Raw genomic sequence first — 14,300 nt, forward strand, 5'->3', positions numbered from 1 at the left:
TTTGTATTGTTGAAGCTTTAAAATAAAACATTTTAAGCTAACAGCAAATATGAACTTTTTAAAAATTAAAAACTATTGAGTGGTTACATTGAGCCTAAATATTATTATTATAGCAAGTTATATTATCACGAGGATATGAATATTTCAAATGACGCTTTTGAAATTTTGGCTCAAGAATATTTTATTCAAAAGAAGTTCGGTGGTTTTGTTGTCTTTTTGTTGTTGTTGTTGTTGTTGTCATTTTAAGTCTTAGAACAGTTCTAGAAGTTATGTGGAAAATGGAAAGACATAAATCACTCTGTAATTGCAATGAGCCAGACAAAGAAAATCACCCCCTGTAAAGATCTCAGCGGGAAAGGATCTTGAGCTTCAAAGTGAAGTGAAGATCCTCTCAGTCAGAAGTTAGGAATCAATCATTAAAGACTTGAGTTGGAGGTCCCAGTTTATATCTCTCATCCTGAAGAAGTTTAATAGCTCCCGTTTTCATTTTCAGTTTCCTGGATGGGACAATTAATTATATGGTAAACTGATCTCTAAGAAATATATCATAAAGTTTTAAATCAGAACCATCAAACGATAATTTAGAGTACCACAACAGGACCAGTGTTGGAACTAGAAGGTACATTACCAGGCCAGTGGGCCCTGTATTTATTATTTTGCACTCTAAATTGGACCCTCAGCATGCTGGTGGCTGGAACAAAATGGTTTATAGAATTTGTTACAGTCTATCAAAATAAAAAAAAAGATCAAGCCAGTTCTTTACGAAAGGCAAAATATTTCTCTCTTCTAGTGCTTCTATTTATCTTTGAAATTAGGAGGTAGGTTAAATTTTAAAAAATAATAATAGACTCCTAAGTTTGAGAAAAAGACAGGACTGTGAACTGGACATTTTGTGTTTAGGCTTTCACTATAGCAACTGCATATAAAATGTTACATAAAAGAAAGTAGACATATGTCTTTTTCATCTAAGAAAGCTAATCTCTCATTTGGCTGTAAAGAATTGCAGCAAAGGTGTTTTTCTGTTTTGTTTGTTTGTTTGTGGCACTAGGTTGGATGAACTTATTTTGAAATGTCAAGAATTGGCTACTGGGGGAGAGCCATTAACTGATGAATTGATATCCAGTCCCATAGACTGCCCCATGTGTCAGGGTCATTAATGGTTGATAGTACATCTCCCTGGCCCATCCCATCTAATCCTTGAATAGCCTTTCAGAGTCCTCTGCAGTTGGCCATTAGGCCTCCACCAAGCTTAGAAAATATACTACCTTCTGGGGCTACCCATTGTATCATATTAGAAATTTCTTCCTTGTGTTAACCCTAAACTGCCTGCTCTACCTCATTGTATATAAACATAGAAGCTGAGATTCTTGTTTAAACCTATTTGCAGTCTAAAGCTTCGCTTTCCTTGAGGGTAGAATGCACCTGTGATGATCTTTGCAAAAATGCCTTCACCATTGGCCATGCAGCATCGTGGATTTTTTTTGTATGTGTGGATAGGTATGGTTGTGTAATATGTGCTTGAAAGAAAAATTCAGGTTAGCTGTGCTGAATATAGTTACTTTCACAGTGATTAATCTAGTAATTTCCTTAAGTCCTTTCCATTCTTATTTCACATGCAGTATTTTTAAAGGATCTTAATAGTTGGAAAATGTGGTTAATAATTTTTAAAGTTGCATTTCCTATAATTTTCAGTATTTTCCTACATGGAAAAAATTAAGCCTACCCCAGCTAAATTACTAAATTATAAAATGAATTTTTTCCATGCTGAAAGGTAAGTTAAGTTGACTAAAGCCTTCCTCATTACACAGTACATGCAAATCAGACAGAGATCACTTTGTGTAGGATTTAAGATAAGCCATATATTTCAAAACGGCAAATTAATGTTTATTAACCAAATATAATCTGCCTTTATAGAAAAAGCAAATAAGGTCATAGAATGAGTTTTGATATGAAAGAGGCCTATTTCAAGAGAGGCGACATGAGAGAGAGGCCAGATCATGAGCTTAGGGTCACAGAGACCTGGGTTAGTGTCAGCCAGCGCATCTCTTAATTGGCATGTCACCTTGCCAGGTTACTTAACATTTCTGAGCACAGTTCAAACAAAGGTTCAGAAACAAACTTTCTACCTCACTATCTACCTCACAGCATGGCTATGTACAGTCACAAGAATAGCTCAGGAATCAGCGAACTTTTCCATAAAGGAATATTTTTCCTGTAAAATATTTCATAAATGTTTTAGACTTCAAGGATCATAGGATCTCTGTCCCAACTATTCAACCTTGCTGATATAGTAAGAACCATACATAGCCGATATGTAAATATGTGGCTATGTTCTATTAAAACTTTATTTATGAAATTTGAATTTCATATAATTCTTATGTATCTTAAATTAAAATTGTTTTTCCTAATTATTTTAAAATGTGAAAAACGTTCATTTCTCACCAGCCATGTAAAAGCAGGCAGTAGGCCAAATTTTGTTCCACAGACTATAGTTTGCAGACCCTCATAATAGCTAAATGTTTACTGTGTGGCAGGCTTTGTTCAAGTGCTTTGATGTATCAACCCAGTTAACACTCAGCCTTATGAAGTAGACATCAGCATCATTTCCCTTTTACAGATAGGGAAACAGGTTTAGAGAGATGAAGTGACTTGCCTAAGATGGCATTGTTATTAAGGGGCAGGGCTGGGATTCAAACCTTCTCTTTCCAGGGTCCATCTCTTTAACCCTCAGTCATATGACCTCTCATATAGAGTGTTTTCTATGAGTTGTTTATAAAAAATGTAATTTATAAAAATAAATCGCTAAATGCTATTTGCCATTTGATAATGGTCAAAGCAAGCCAAGGTGGAAAGTATTACCATTTGAAGGGAAGCCACCTACAACTGTTAACCATTTGCAGCCCCAAAACTAACTGTATTTGATTGATTATAAGAGTCAGCAGATTAGATTGGGAGTGCTCACATATAATATCATAGTAGTTAACATTTCAGTCATCTACTGTGTGCACTTATTTTAGAGGATAAAACTGAAATCCAGGGAGACTAAGAACTTTCTCAAAGGTCACACAGTGAGAATAGGGCCAAGACTTGGAACACAGGTCTAACTCTTACCCAGCTCTGCTGGGCTGCCTCTCCTGTATTGTATGGGCTTGGATAATTCCCCGTTCCCTCAAGGCCTGGTTTAACAAAACAAAACAAAAATCACTTATTATGGTCCAGATTACCCTGAAAGATTCATTCTGGAGAAGAAAGATGGAAAGGTTTGAGAGGTGTCCTAGGGTAGCCGTGAAATCTGAGCTGCTCTAGCCCTGAGTGGGTGAGCCAGACTTCCTATGATTCTGTGATCTTCCAGTTTCCATGATGAATTTGGCAAACTATTGACTGCTGGGAGATGTGTTGTATAATTTACTCTCTGGGACACATCTGGAAAATACATGTACGAGTTGCATGCAGAGATTAAATTTGCACTGTGATGCTTTGCAAGGCATACTGTTGTCACACAAAAGTTAATGAAACCAATACGCTCTCTCCTGCTTCTCTTATTAACTTAGTCAAAATAAAGGAATATTCCCTTTATTCCATCTTGTTTATAAAGCAAAACAAATGAAAGCTATGGTATTGGAGGGAAGCGAGGAGGGAGAGAACAAATCAAAGTGGAATAGCAAAGGTTTAGGATGGCTTCCCATGAAAATATCATGGTGGGGAAGGTAGGCAAGGAGCATTCTCACTATTCATCTGTCCCTTTCACCTTCTACAGTTTTAAAATTGGAGGACTGTGAATGTTTAGGAGAAGGAGGAAGAAAATGTCCTAATAGATTCCAGCTTTGTGTTTCATACTTCGAGTTACGTGCTCTAACATTTTATCCTCAAAGCAGCCTTACCGAAGTGGCACCTTGGCATTTTAGAGATGGGAAGGAATGAGACTCCAGGAGGTTAAGTGACTTACTTGCTCAAGGTTATACGCTTAATGGTGTTCAAAGCAGAGTGCAAACCCAAATTTCAGAGCCCTTGTCCTTTTCTCGGTCACCAGGCACTTCAAATTTGCTTCCCTTGAAGACAGGAAGCCACAGATAAAGAGCGATGTGGGGAGAAATACTTTATAATACAGTGTATGTGTCCTTTACCTTTTTTCAGACCAAAAAATGGTGGAAAGTACTGTGTGGGACGTAGAATGAAATTTAAGTCCTGCAACACAGAGCCATGTTTCAAGCAGAAGCGAGACTTCCGAGAGGAACAGTGTGCTCACTTTGATGGGAAGCATTTTAACATCAACGGTCTCCTTCCAAATGTGCGATGGGTCCCTAAGTACAGTGGAAGTAAGTTTATTTGGGGGTAGTGCCCATGGTTGACAGGCTGGTGTGGGGTCCAGGCACAAAGGCACACTGCATTGTGTTTTTCCTCCCTAGTTTTGATGAAGGATCGGTGCAAGTTGTTCTGCAGGGTTGTAGGGAGCACAGCCTACTATCAACTCCGAGACAGAGTGATAGATGGGACTCCTTGTGGCCAGGATACCAGCGACATCTGTGTCCAAGGTCTTTGCCGGGTAAGTCCCAAATGGTGTTTTCATCACTTTGTTGTCTTGATAAGCTGTCATGGCTTTCTTGGCTGAGGAACAGCTGCTAATATCTCCAGGGAAGTTCTCAAAGTGGGGTCCCCAGAGCAGCATCAGCATCACCTGATTCTGATGCACGCCAAAGTTTGTGAACCACTGCCTTGGATTTTTCTTTATATTCGCAGACTCTCTGGAGGCCTGCACAAAACCTCCCCATGAAAATATAATAATTTTCACATGCATTCGTTTACTGTAACCTCAGTGCTTAAGGTTAAACACAAATACCCCCTGATAGCAACTTCTATATCGAATAGCTCTGCTCCAGAAAGATGTCATCAAGAAGAGCTGGCCTCACTCAGAAGTGTCTTACTGATTTTAAGCAGGATAGCTTCTACCTGAGACATGCCTGTTATTTGCTTTGAAAGGGAAATCAATTGGCTGATGGTAAAGTATCAGAGAAGGGATTTCTCAAGGGCTTTATACCATTTCACTGTTCTCACCAGTCAGAAATCATTCCTAGCGCAACAGCAAGGCTATGAGATGATATATTTGTTCCTTGCATGTTTGAGGCAAATCGGAGTTCTTAATCAGGATTTGGTTGAAAGAGCCCCTACAAGCTTCACTCACTTCCTGACTCACAGCTAACAGTGCAGATTGTCTTGTCAGTTCATTTTAATGCAATGCATTAAATTTCTCCTCAAAGACTAGCTCAACAAATTGACAAGAATGTGAACTGTGTCCTCCTGGGCTTCTGGTTGTTGCTGGTGTCTTTTTGAGACCTCAGTCTACACTGCTGCATTTCATTAAGATGTAAAGAAATTCAGGAGACTTTTTGAAGTCTTAAGATTCAGACTAGTATTCTGTAGCCATGCTTTGCCCTCCATTCATAGTCATTATTTAAGCATAGAGGATTTCACATAAAATCAAATTTTCCAACATCTCTTGAAAAATTGGGAAATGTTAGTACTGGACTCCTGCTACTACCCAGGTGGCAGTAGCCTGAAGTGGACAATGGCTGCTCATTTAAGATGGGATGTGAGGCTGTTAATTGGATTCAGTCCTCACTACTCTTTTTTTCCCTCAGTCCTGAGTGGTTTTTTTCATTTACTCCACTTATTTATGGACCAGTGCTTCTCAAACTTTAATTTTTGTAGATGCAGCACCTAAGGAGCTGGTTAATATGCCAGATAACCTACTCCGTTTCAGTAGATCTGGGGAGGGAGATTGAGAATCTGCATTTCTGACAGCATCAAAGATGCCTATGGATGCTAGTCCAACGGACCAGATTTTCTATAGCAAGTTTGAGTTCTCAACCCTTGCAAGTTTAGGGACTTAACTTTCTTGTAATTTTGAATGCACATCATGCAAAAAAACACATTACTTTCCATTTTATAATCTCTATAATACTTATCATTTATTTCAAATGTTTTCTTTTTAAAAGCAAGCTGGATGTGATCATGTTTTAAACTCAAAAGCCCGAAGAGATAAATGTGGGGTTTGCGGTGGTGATAATTCTTCGTGCAAAACAGTGGCAGGAACATTTAATACAGTACATTATGGTAAGAATCTGTCCTTTAGAAGCATGGGAAGGAAAACGGTCAAAGTTAAAAATTGTTCACTGTATGTAACATGTAAAAAGTAATCATGTCAAGCGTAAAATCAGTCTCCTTGAAGTACATTACCCATCTGGCCAAAAGGCACCTAACAGTGATAGTCATATTATATTTCTTTGTTGCACATATTTTATTCCCTGCTTAGAGAATGTGAACCATGCTACAGAATGCTGAATTTCTGCTAAATTTTTTTCAGGTTACAATACTGTGGTCCGAATTCCAGCTGGTGCTACCAGTATTGATGTGCGACAGCACAGTTTCTCAGGGAAATCAGAGGATGACAACTACTTAGGTGAGATGGGTGCCCCCTGCCATTTGCAGGAGTTCTGGTTCTTTGGAGCAGTTGGCAGATACCAACTACATCCTCCTCCTATTGCACATGGGGCTCTTTCAGATGTCGTGTATTTTCATAAAAGAAGTTGATCTCGAAATTCATCATTTTATTTCTCCCTCGTATCTACACCCTCAGTGTTCTGATGTAAGTCATGTAGTTATACAAGTCAGTATTGAGGGCTTTACTCTGGGTCTTAGAAAATAGAAAACCCCTAAATCAAATTTTGGAAGTGTTCGCCTTGTAAGTTTAGCATAAAATCATTGCTCTTTGAATCTGTTTTTAAAAAATCGGACTTGCAAATGTTTTATTAGAGGTATTACTTGACTTAATTTTTATGTTATTGACTCTAATCAATAGCCGACAACTGGTAGACTTAGTCAATATTTCATTATGCCTGGTCATTCAAAAAGGTTCAATAGTAGCAATATTTTTCTCATGTCATTACTAGAATGGCCCACCTTGTTACTCTATAATTCTTCATCCTTCTCTCAACATGCTCAGGCATATGATTAATTCATGTTTCTTCCTTACATTTAAACCACAACACACCACCAACCCCATGTTCATTTTCAACAGTTTGTTTAGCCCAGTCCTACTTTAATTTATTATTTTGTAAACTGCAATAAGTGATTATGAAATTTGCCCAACAATTTTTAATTAAAAGAAGGACATGGGGAAGGGGTCATGACTGAAAGAGATTCAGCTGGTTACCTTGTATCAGCAGACTCCTTCTAGCCATGAAAAGCAGCACAACTTGCACTGAGATCTAGAGGAAATCAGGGCAGTCTTACTAGGCAGTCAGTTTCCAAGAGAAATAAATGTAATAATATACTTTCTCTCATATTATCCAGACAAGAACTCTATTTATCCATCTTAATACAACCTCTATAGAGACTTACTCCAAACATTTGGACATATTGAGCTGGTAAATGAGGATTCATTGAATCAAATTAGAATCTGTGTATCTTGGAATGTCTGCATGAAATCTTTCATAAAGTAGATAATGATCCTTTAGTCAAGCATGCTAATCAAGTATAATATTTATACATGACTTGATTATAGCATTTTATGTAGCGTATCATCATTTATCAATCAACCGTTTATTTACTATGTGCCAGGCACTGTTCTGGGCACAATGAATAAGATAGAACAAAAAAATAAAAATTTGTTTTCTGAGTACTTACTTTTTAGTGTGAGTCAATAGACAATACTTTATAAACTGGCAGTCTATACACTGTTAGATGATGATAAGTGCTATTAGACAATACAGCTGCATAAGGGAAATTGAGATTTTGAGGGACTGGGTGGGAACAGTAGAGTCGAAATGTTTGAAATGTAGCAAGAGATAACAAGATACCTGGAGGGAAAGCATTTTAGGTAGAGGGAATAGCCAGTGCAAAATCCTTGAAGGAGGAGCAGGTCTAGATTGTTCTAAGAACAGAGGGAAGCCAGTGTGGCTGGATCTGAGTTAGCACAGAGGAGAGTCCTACATGGTTCAGGACTAGAACTGAAAGGACCATATAACCATTGAAAGGATTATGCTCTAAGAGACATGGGGAGCTAGTAGAGATTTTAAGCCGAAGAATAGCATGTAATCATATTTATATTTTCAAAGGAGCACTGTAGTTGTTATGTTGAGAATAGATGGTGGGGGAAGGGTACAAGGTAGAAACAAGAAGACTGGTTAGGAATTTATTACAATAATCCATGAGAGAGATTCCGGTGGTTTGGCCCTACATGGGAGCAGTGGAGGTGTGGAACGTGGTAAAATTCTGGATCTCTTTTGAAGGTAGAGGCATCACAATTTGTTGATGGATTAAGTATGATGTGTAAGAGAAAGGGAGGGTGACTCCAAGATTTTGACCTGAGCAACTGAAAGGATGAAGTTGCCATTAACTGAGATGAAACTTGTTCATTATTTATCCATATGACCACTAGTGTTTTAAGGTCAGCTACCTTACCTTTATATCTTTAGCTCCTGTTATAAAGCCTATACATGATGCTAGGTACATGCTGAATTGTTGAACAACCATTGCTCATGCTGTCTTTACTGAGTACCTACTGTGTGCTCAGTGGGGGTTGGGGTTATTACGGAAATAGAATCGTCCCTTTTTTAAAAGACTATAAAGTCTTATTTGGAATCGTTTACTCAGTGGCTGAATCAGCTTTCCACATCCCAAATATCTAAATGAGTGGTAACTTTATAAGACCAGTTAATAAAGTTCTTGGGGACTCTTTTCAAATTAGTTTTTGGCAATCCCACAATTCTCATTCCACCATTGTGTAAAATGGGTCAAGCATTTTTCTTCATGCACTGGGTTATAAATTTGAACATGTGACTGCTGTGGCCTTACTACTTCCTAATTAAATCCAGCAGCATCGCATGCAGCCTCCTTTATAAATTAATTTCCTGAGAGCTGAAAGCCGTGCTGACCTGCTCCTTTCTTCTCCTTGAAAGGAAGAGGATTCTCCTGTATTTTTCTCCTTCTTGGAAAAATAATCTCCTTCCAAGTAGTGGCCTCGATTCAGTTCAACTTCATCAGCAGGTCATGCGCCTGAACTGAGGAGGGCCTCCTGATAACCTTTTATTCCTCACTGGAAGTTTCTTCATCTCCTTCTGAAGAGTGAAAGCAAAATTAAAGATTTGTCATCTGGGGAAGGCAGTCTGAGACAGTCATGGCTATAATGGAATATTGTGGTAAAGTCACCTGTTGGCAAAGGAACGTCTCTCTGGACACACATGAAAAGTGCACAAGCGTAGATGGCAAGTCACAGTTCGCTGAGTGTGAAAGTCGAGACCTCAGAGCCTTTGAACTCTGTAGTGGTTTCTTAACAAGTTAGGAAGAATAGGATGTCATCAGATCTGGCAAGTGTAAATGTTTACTCCTGGTTTAACGGAAGGTGCCGTAAATACTCTAAGAAGGTTTAAAATCCCACAGTTGAGTTTTGCTTGAGTCTAGTGCCAGCTGTTCCAGCAATCTTCATCCTTATTTCTCATTTTTTTTTTTAAAGGTCAGCCAAGCCATACTCTTTCCGCATGTTTCAGTGATGGAACAGTTTCCAGGAGAGAGGGCCTTTGTAGCAACCCAGCTCTGATGGGTGAAATGGGGGGGAAACCAACCCAGGAAATTAGCTCCCCTAATCGCATTAGTGGGAGGTTGGGCAGTAGACTGTTGTTTTCAGGAAACTATTTGTTTCACAAGGTACCGAAGCAGAAAGGCTCCTTGTCAAAGGTCGTCCTTTTACATAGACCCCTCCCTCCTATTGGGTTAAAGCCAAGTTGCACCCAGTGTCACCATGTTTGTATTTCTTTAGGAGAAAAAGGAGCCATTTCCATGATACTTTTTTTGTCTCCAGTACACTTAGCCCTCGATTAGTTGTGGCAATGAGAAGACAGGAATCAACTTAGTTCAAGATAAAGCAGGAACTTTATTTCACCTGATAATTCCTATCTCATTTCCTAATGTCTTTTGGGATAAGGAGCATGCAGTGAAGGGTGAAATGGTCAAGGCAGCATAAGCATGAGAGGAAGCCTGGAGACATTGGAAAGGAGCCCCAGAATTCACCTAGAATAAACAATTGCTCTTTGAATACAGCAAAACTAGATTATCGCTTAATTTACAGAACTGGCCTTGTGACATCTCATTTTCTCCCTTTGGGTGAAACATCAGCTGGGTAGCTAGCAGACAACTTCACTTGAAAGAACTAGGTGATTTCATTGGCAGCATATCCTGTGTAGGTGACTCACATTAGGAGGCAGCCTCAGGATGCCCGAGGTGCCATGGAAACAACCTCATCTCCAGTCAGTGACCCACTGAAACTCCCGCATCTTGCATGGCTGGTGAGTCTCACGCTGCAGGAGCTACAGGGGAGATGAAGTTGTCACAGGTTTACACTGACAAGGAAACAGTTATGTGTCTGAAAGCACTCTGTTCTCCTTGTCATGAATGTCAGGTTCAAGCAATCGATCCTTCTTTCACCATCATTGATTGAGCACCTACTATGGGCTGAGACTTTTCTTAGCCTTATAAAAGTGTATTTTTAGATGGTCACTTTATTAAAGGGACTCATACAGTCTAGCAAAACAAATAATTTCAATTTTTTTTAAAAATCCATAGCTAAACATATTTGGTTTCTACGTGTACATAAGAGAAAATATGCATGAATTTATTTGCTTATTTAACAAGCAATTCTTTACTTCTTACTTCTTTCTTGGAATACGTTAGTGATTAACAGGCTTTGGAGACAAACTTCTGTGATGAGAAGTCACTTGGACTCTGGAAAGTATTTTACTAATATTTAAGTCGTGCTTTTCTCATTCATAAATTAAGCATCTGTAAAGGTATGATAAGGAGAGAGTCCATTTAAAGGCATTATGATCTGCCAAGAACGGAAGGCTATGTGTACTATCGTGTTTAATGTTCCTAGCAATCCTCTGAGAAATCCATTATACAGAAGGAGAAACTGAGGCTTAGAGAGGTCAAATAGCTTACTCAAGATCGCACAAACAGAAAGTGGGAAGCATTGGAAACTTTATTGGTCTGACTTCAGGCCCTACACCCTTAACTACTTCGCTTTACTGTCTGTGGAAAAATGTATGGCTGACCTGACCCAGGAGTATACGTAACTGGAAATGGAGGTTTATCAGTGGAGATGAATGATAAGGCTGGACAAATAGGTAGGTCAGTGTAAGATTTGTAAAGCCACAGGTAAGTTGTGCTAAGGAATTTGAATTAAATTCTGTAGGTAGTAGGGGCTGTGAAAGGATTTTGAGCTAAGAAGAAGCAGCCAAGATTTTAGAAGTTTTTTTTTTTTTAATCTTTTTAAAAGCGTTTTTTTCTATATCACCACATTCTTCCCCACTATTTCAAATGAAGGCATCTTATTCTTCCCTAGGGCCAAGATGGGGCTTACATGGGTGGGAATTCTGGTAATTAAAGTACTGGATTAAGGACAGAATTCAATATGATTAATTCTTGATTCTGCAAAAGAGTAGTCCTTGCATCAGGACAGTGTTCATTTGAATGAATTCTGTGAGGTTCACCTGTCCAAGAAAATAAGAACCCTGCTGCCACTGAGTCATAAAGAATATTCAGAGCTTCATCCTCTTTAATCTTCACATAAAGATACAATACTTACTCTCCCTCCATCTTCTAAATCTCTTCTACGTACACATGGCCTACATAGTAAAAGATGGTGCACTACATGGTAAAAGACAGTGCACTACCTGCACCAATGAAAGATAGGTTATGATCTGGCAAATACTTAAGACATTTTGGCCACTCCCTGTCCCACAACCAAGACAGATATCATTAAAATGATGCCAAGACATGATGCTGCCAGTGACTCCAGCTCTGCATAGTTTCTCGACATTGGCGCCTGGGTTAAAACATGTTTGCTATCCATGAGTTAATTTCCACATTTTCTTTCTTCATCCAAATACATTACAAGGGTTCCCTTCCTGCTGAGATTTACTAATCCTATACAATTTACAAAAGGTAAGGAGGTATTTTGCTAATGTTTTGTTCAGAGCCAAAATGTTTAATACTTCTGATTAATTGAGTGTCTATTTTATGTCCAGCTTAATGCTCAGGAGGATTCATTATTCAAGGAATAGAGTTATTAGGGACAAAAAAAAAGTGGTGTTTAAAACCAGTATTTTAATAAATACTAGGGGGAATGATCTGATAGGGATTTTACCTTGAGAAATTAATTAAAATCTGTGAAAATAAATTTATTTTTCTGATGTTCAACAAAATTGTTTTAATTTCAATCATACCCAGGTTTTTAGAATGGTGAATAAAGCGATTGATAAATATTTTTGCCTAAATTTTCCATTCAAGACATATGATAGCAGAGCAGCACATCTCTCACTTAACATTTGAATTTAACACTAAACTCTGAGACAGAGTCATTTTTATAAAAGCTTTCTGGGGCTTTATTTACTTTCTCAATACTCTTTCCTGACACTTTGATAAATATATTATTCCTTCTCAAAGCAGCTGTCATCTCATCTTCCTTGCCAATTTTCTTTCCTTAAGTTTTTAGCTAACTCAGTCAAGTTCTGTTGGCCAATATTTTGGCACTTGACTCAATAATGTTCTCTAACATTACTTTTTCAGCTTCACTGGTTGTTTTATTTTTTGCAAGATGTGTAGTAGATTCACTCATTCTTCCAAAGAAAGTATTTATTGAGCACCTACCAAGTGCTCTTTCAGAAGCTGCAATATAGTAGTGAATAGGACAGTCTCCAAATCCTTGCCCTCGTGGGGTTTACATTCTTGTTAGGGGAGAGAGAGCATAAATAAAGTGCTGTCTATGTAGAGAAACTAAGGTGGGAAATGAGATCTGTGCTGGCAGTGGGAGAGGGCTGCGGTCTTAAGAATAATGGTCTGGGTCGGTGTATTTTATTTTTTAACAAATTATCTGAAAATGTAGTGGCTTAGAACAACAAATATATACTATCTCCCAGTTTGTTTGTCAGGAATTTGGAAGCAATATACCTGGGTGTTTCTGACTTGAGGTGTCTCATAAGGTGGCAGTCAAGACTTCAGTTAGGACTGTGATCACAACTGAAAATTTGACTGAAGTTTGTGGATATGCTTCCCAGGTGCCTCACTCAGATGCTGTTGGCAGAAGACTTCAGTTCTTCACTGCTATTCACAAGAGGCTCCTCAATAGGGCTGCTTAGATATCCTTACAACATGGCAGCTAGAAAGTCAAGGATGCCTTTGACCTGGACTTGGAAATCACACTGTCATTTCCGCAGTGCCCTAGTGATTATTCAATGTGCAAGGAGGTGACACAGGATGTAAATCCCAGGAGGCAAGGCCCAAATCCCATTGGGCCCATATTGGAAGCTGGATATTACAATGAGCCTCACTGAAAAAGTGGCATTTGAGTATCATATTGGCTATAGATTTTCAGATTTCAACATCTGTCAAAGAATAATAACAAAGATTCAATAAGCCCAACTAAATCTAATATAGAGAGGGATATTTGGGTACCAATTTTGTATACATTTTCAAGTCAAAACACTTTTTCTTCCACCTATAATCCTATAACTGTGGATCTTGTATAACCAACCCTAGGCAGTTAGGATGCTTATATTATATTTCACTTAATTTTGACAGGCACCTTGAAGGGTATTTGAGTCCATGCCTATTTGCCTGAAAAGTCCACGCTCTTTACAGTCTGACGCTCTGTTGATCAAAATGTTATTTCATATTTCAAACAGTAAGTCATTGGCAGAAATCAGTGAATATTCTCTTTTCTCATCTATAGCTTTATCAAACAGTAAAGGTGAATTCTTGCTAAATGGAGACTTTGTTGTCACAATGTCCAAAAGGGAGATCCGTATTGGGAATGCCGTGATAGAGTACAGCGGATCCGACAACGTAGTAGAGAGAATTAATTGCACAGATCGCATTGAACAAGAACTTTTGCTTCAGGTAAAATCTTGGCCATGAGCCCACAACCCTTTTCTTTCACTGAGAATTACCAGACCTGCAAACAACCTCTCCATTTTGTTTGCACATCCTAGGTGTTGTCGGTGGGGAAATTATACAACCCTGATGTGCGCTATTCTTTCAATATTCCAATTGAAGACAAACCCCAGCAGTTTTACTGGAACAGTCATGGACCCTGGCAAGCATGTAGCAAACCCTGCCAAGGTATGAGCTTTTAGACTGAATTTGGGAGATTTGAGGTATTCTTCTTGTTCGTTTTCCCAGTTTTATTGAGATCTAATTGACATAATATTGTAAAAGTTTAAGGTGTACAATGTAATGCTTTAATGCAT

The 14,300-nt window shown here is 38.5% G+C and overlaps 1 protein-coding gene across 6 annotated transcripts in view; it reads left to right on the forward strand.

Annotated features, from left to right (window-relative positions):
• ADAMTS9 (ADAM metallopeptidase with thrombospondin type 1 motif 9) overlaps positions 1-14,300 on the forward strand; it is a 151,114-nt gene that overhangs the window by 48,395 nt on the left and 88,419 nt on the right. For all 6 annotated transcript variants that reach the window (XM_016150195.2, XM_036220048.1, XM_036220047.1 and 3 more), the window contains 6 exons: positions 4,135-4,316; positions 4,407-4,543; positions 5,994-6,111; positions 6,362-6,457; positions 13,784-13,950; positions 14,043-14,172. In XM_016150195.2, the coding sequence (XP_016005681.2) occupies positions 4,135-4,316; positions 4,407-4,543; positions 5,994-6,111; positions 6,362-6,457; positions 13,784-13,950; positions 14,043-14,172 (830 nt within the window). The remainder of the gene's footprint in view (positions 1-4,134; positions 4,317-4,406; positions 4,544-5,993; positions 6,112-6,361; positions 6,458-13,783; positions 13,951-14,042; positions 14,173-14,300) is intronic.

Source organism: Rousettus aegyptiacus, unplaced genomic scaffold (genome assembly GCF_014176215.1).
Source record: "Rousettus aegyptiacus isolate mRouAeg1 unplaced genomic scaffold, mRouAeg1.p scaffold_m13_p_4, whole genome shotgun sequence".
Taxonomy (NCBI): Eukaryota; Metazoa; Chordata; class Mammalia; order Chiroptera; family Pteropodidae; genus Rousettus; species Rousettus aegyptiacus.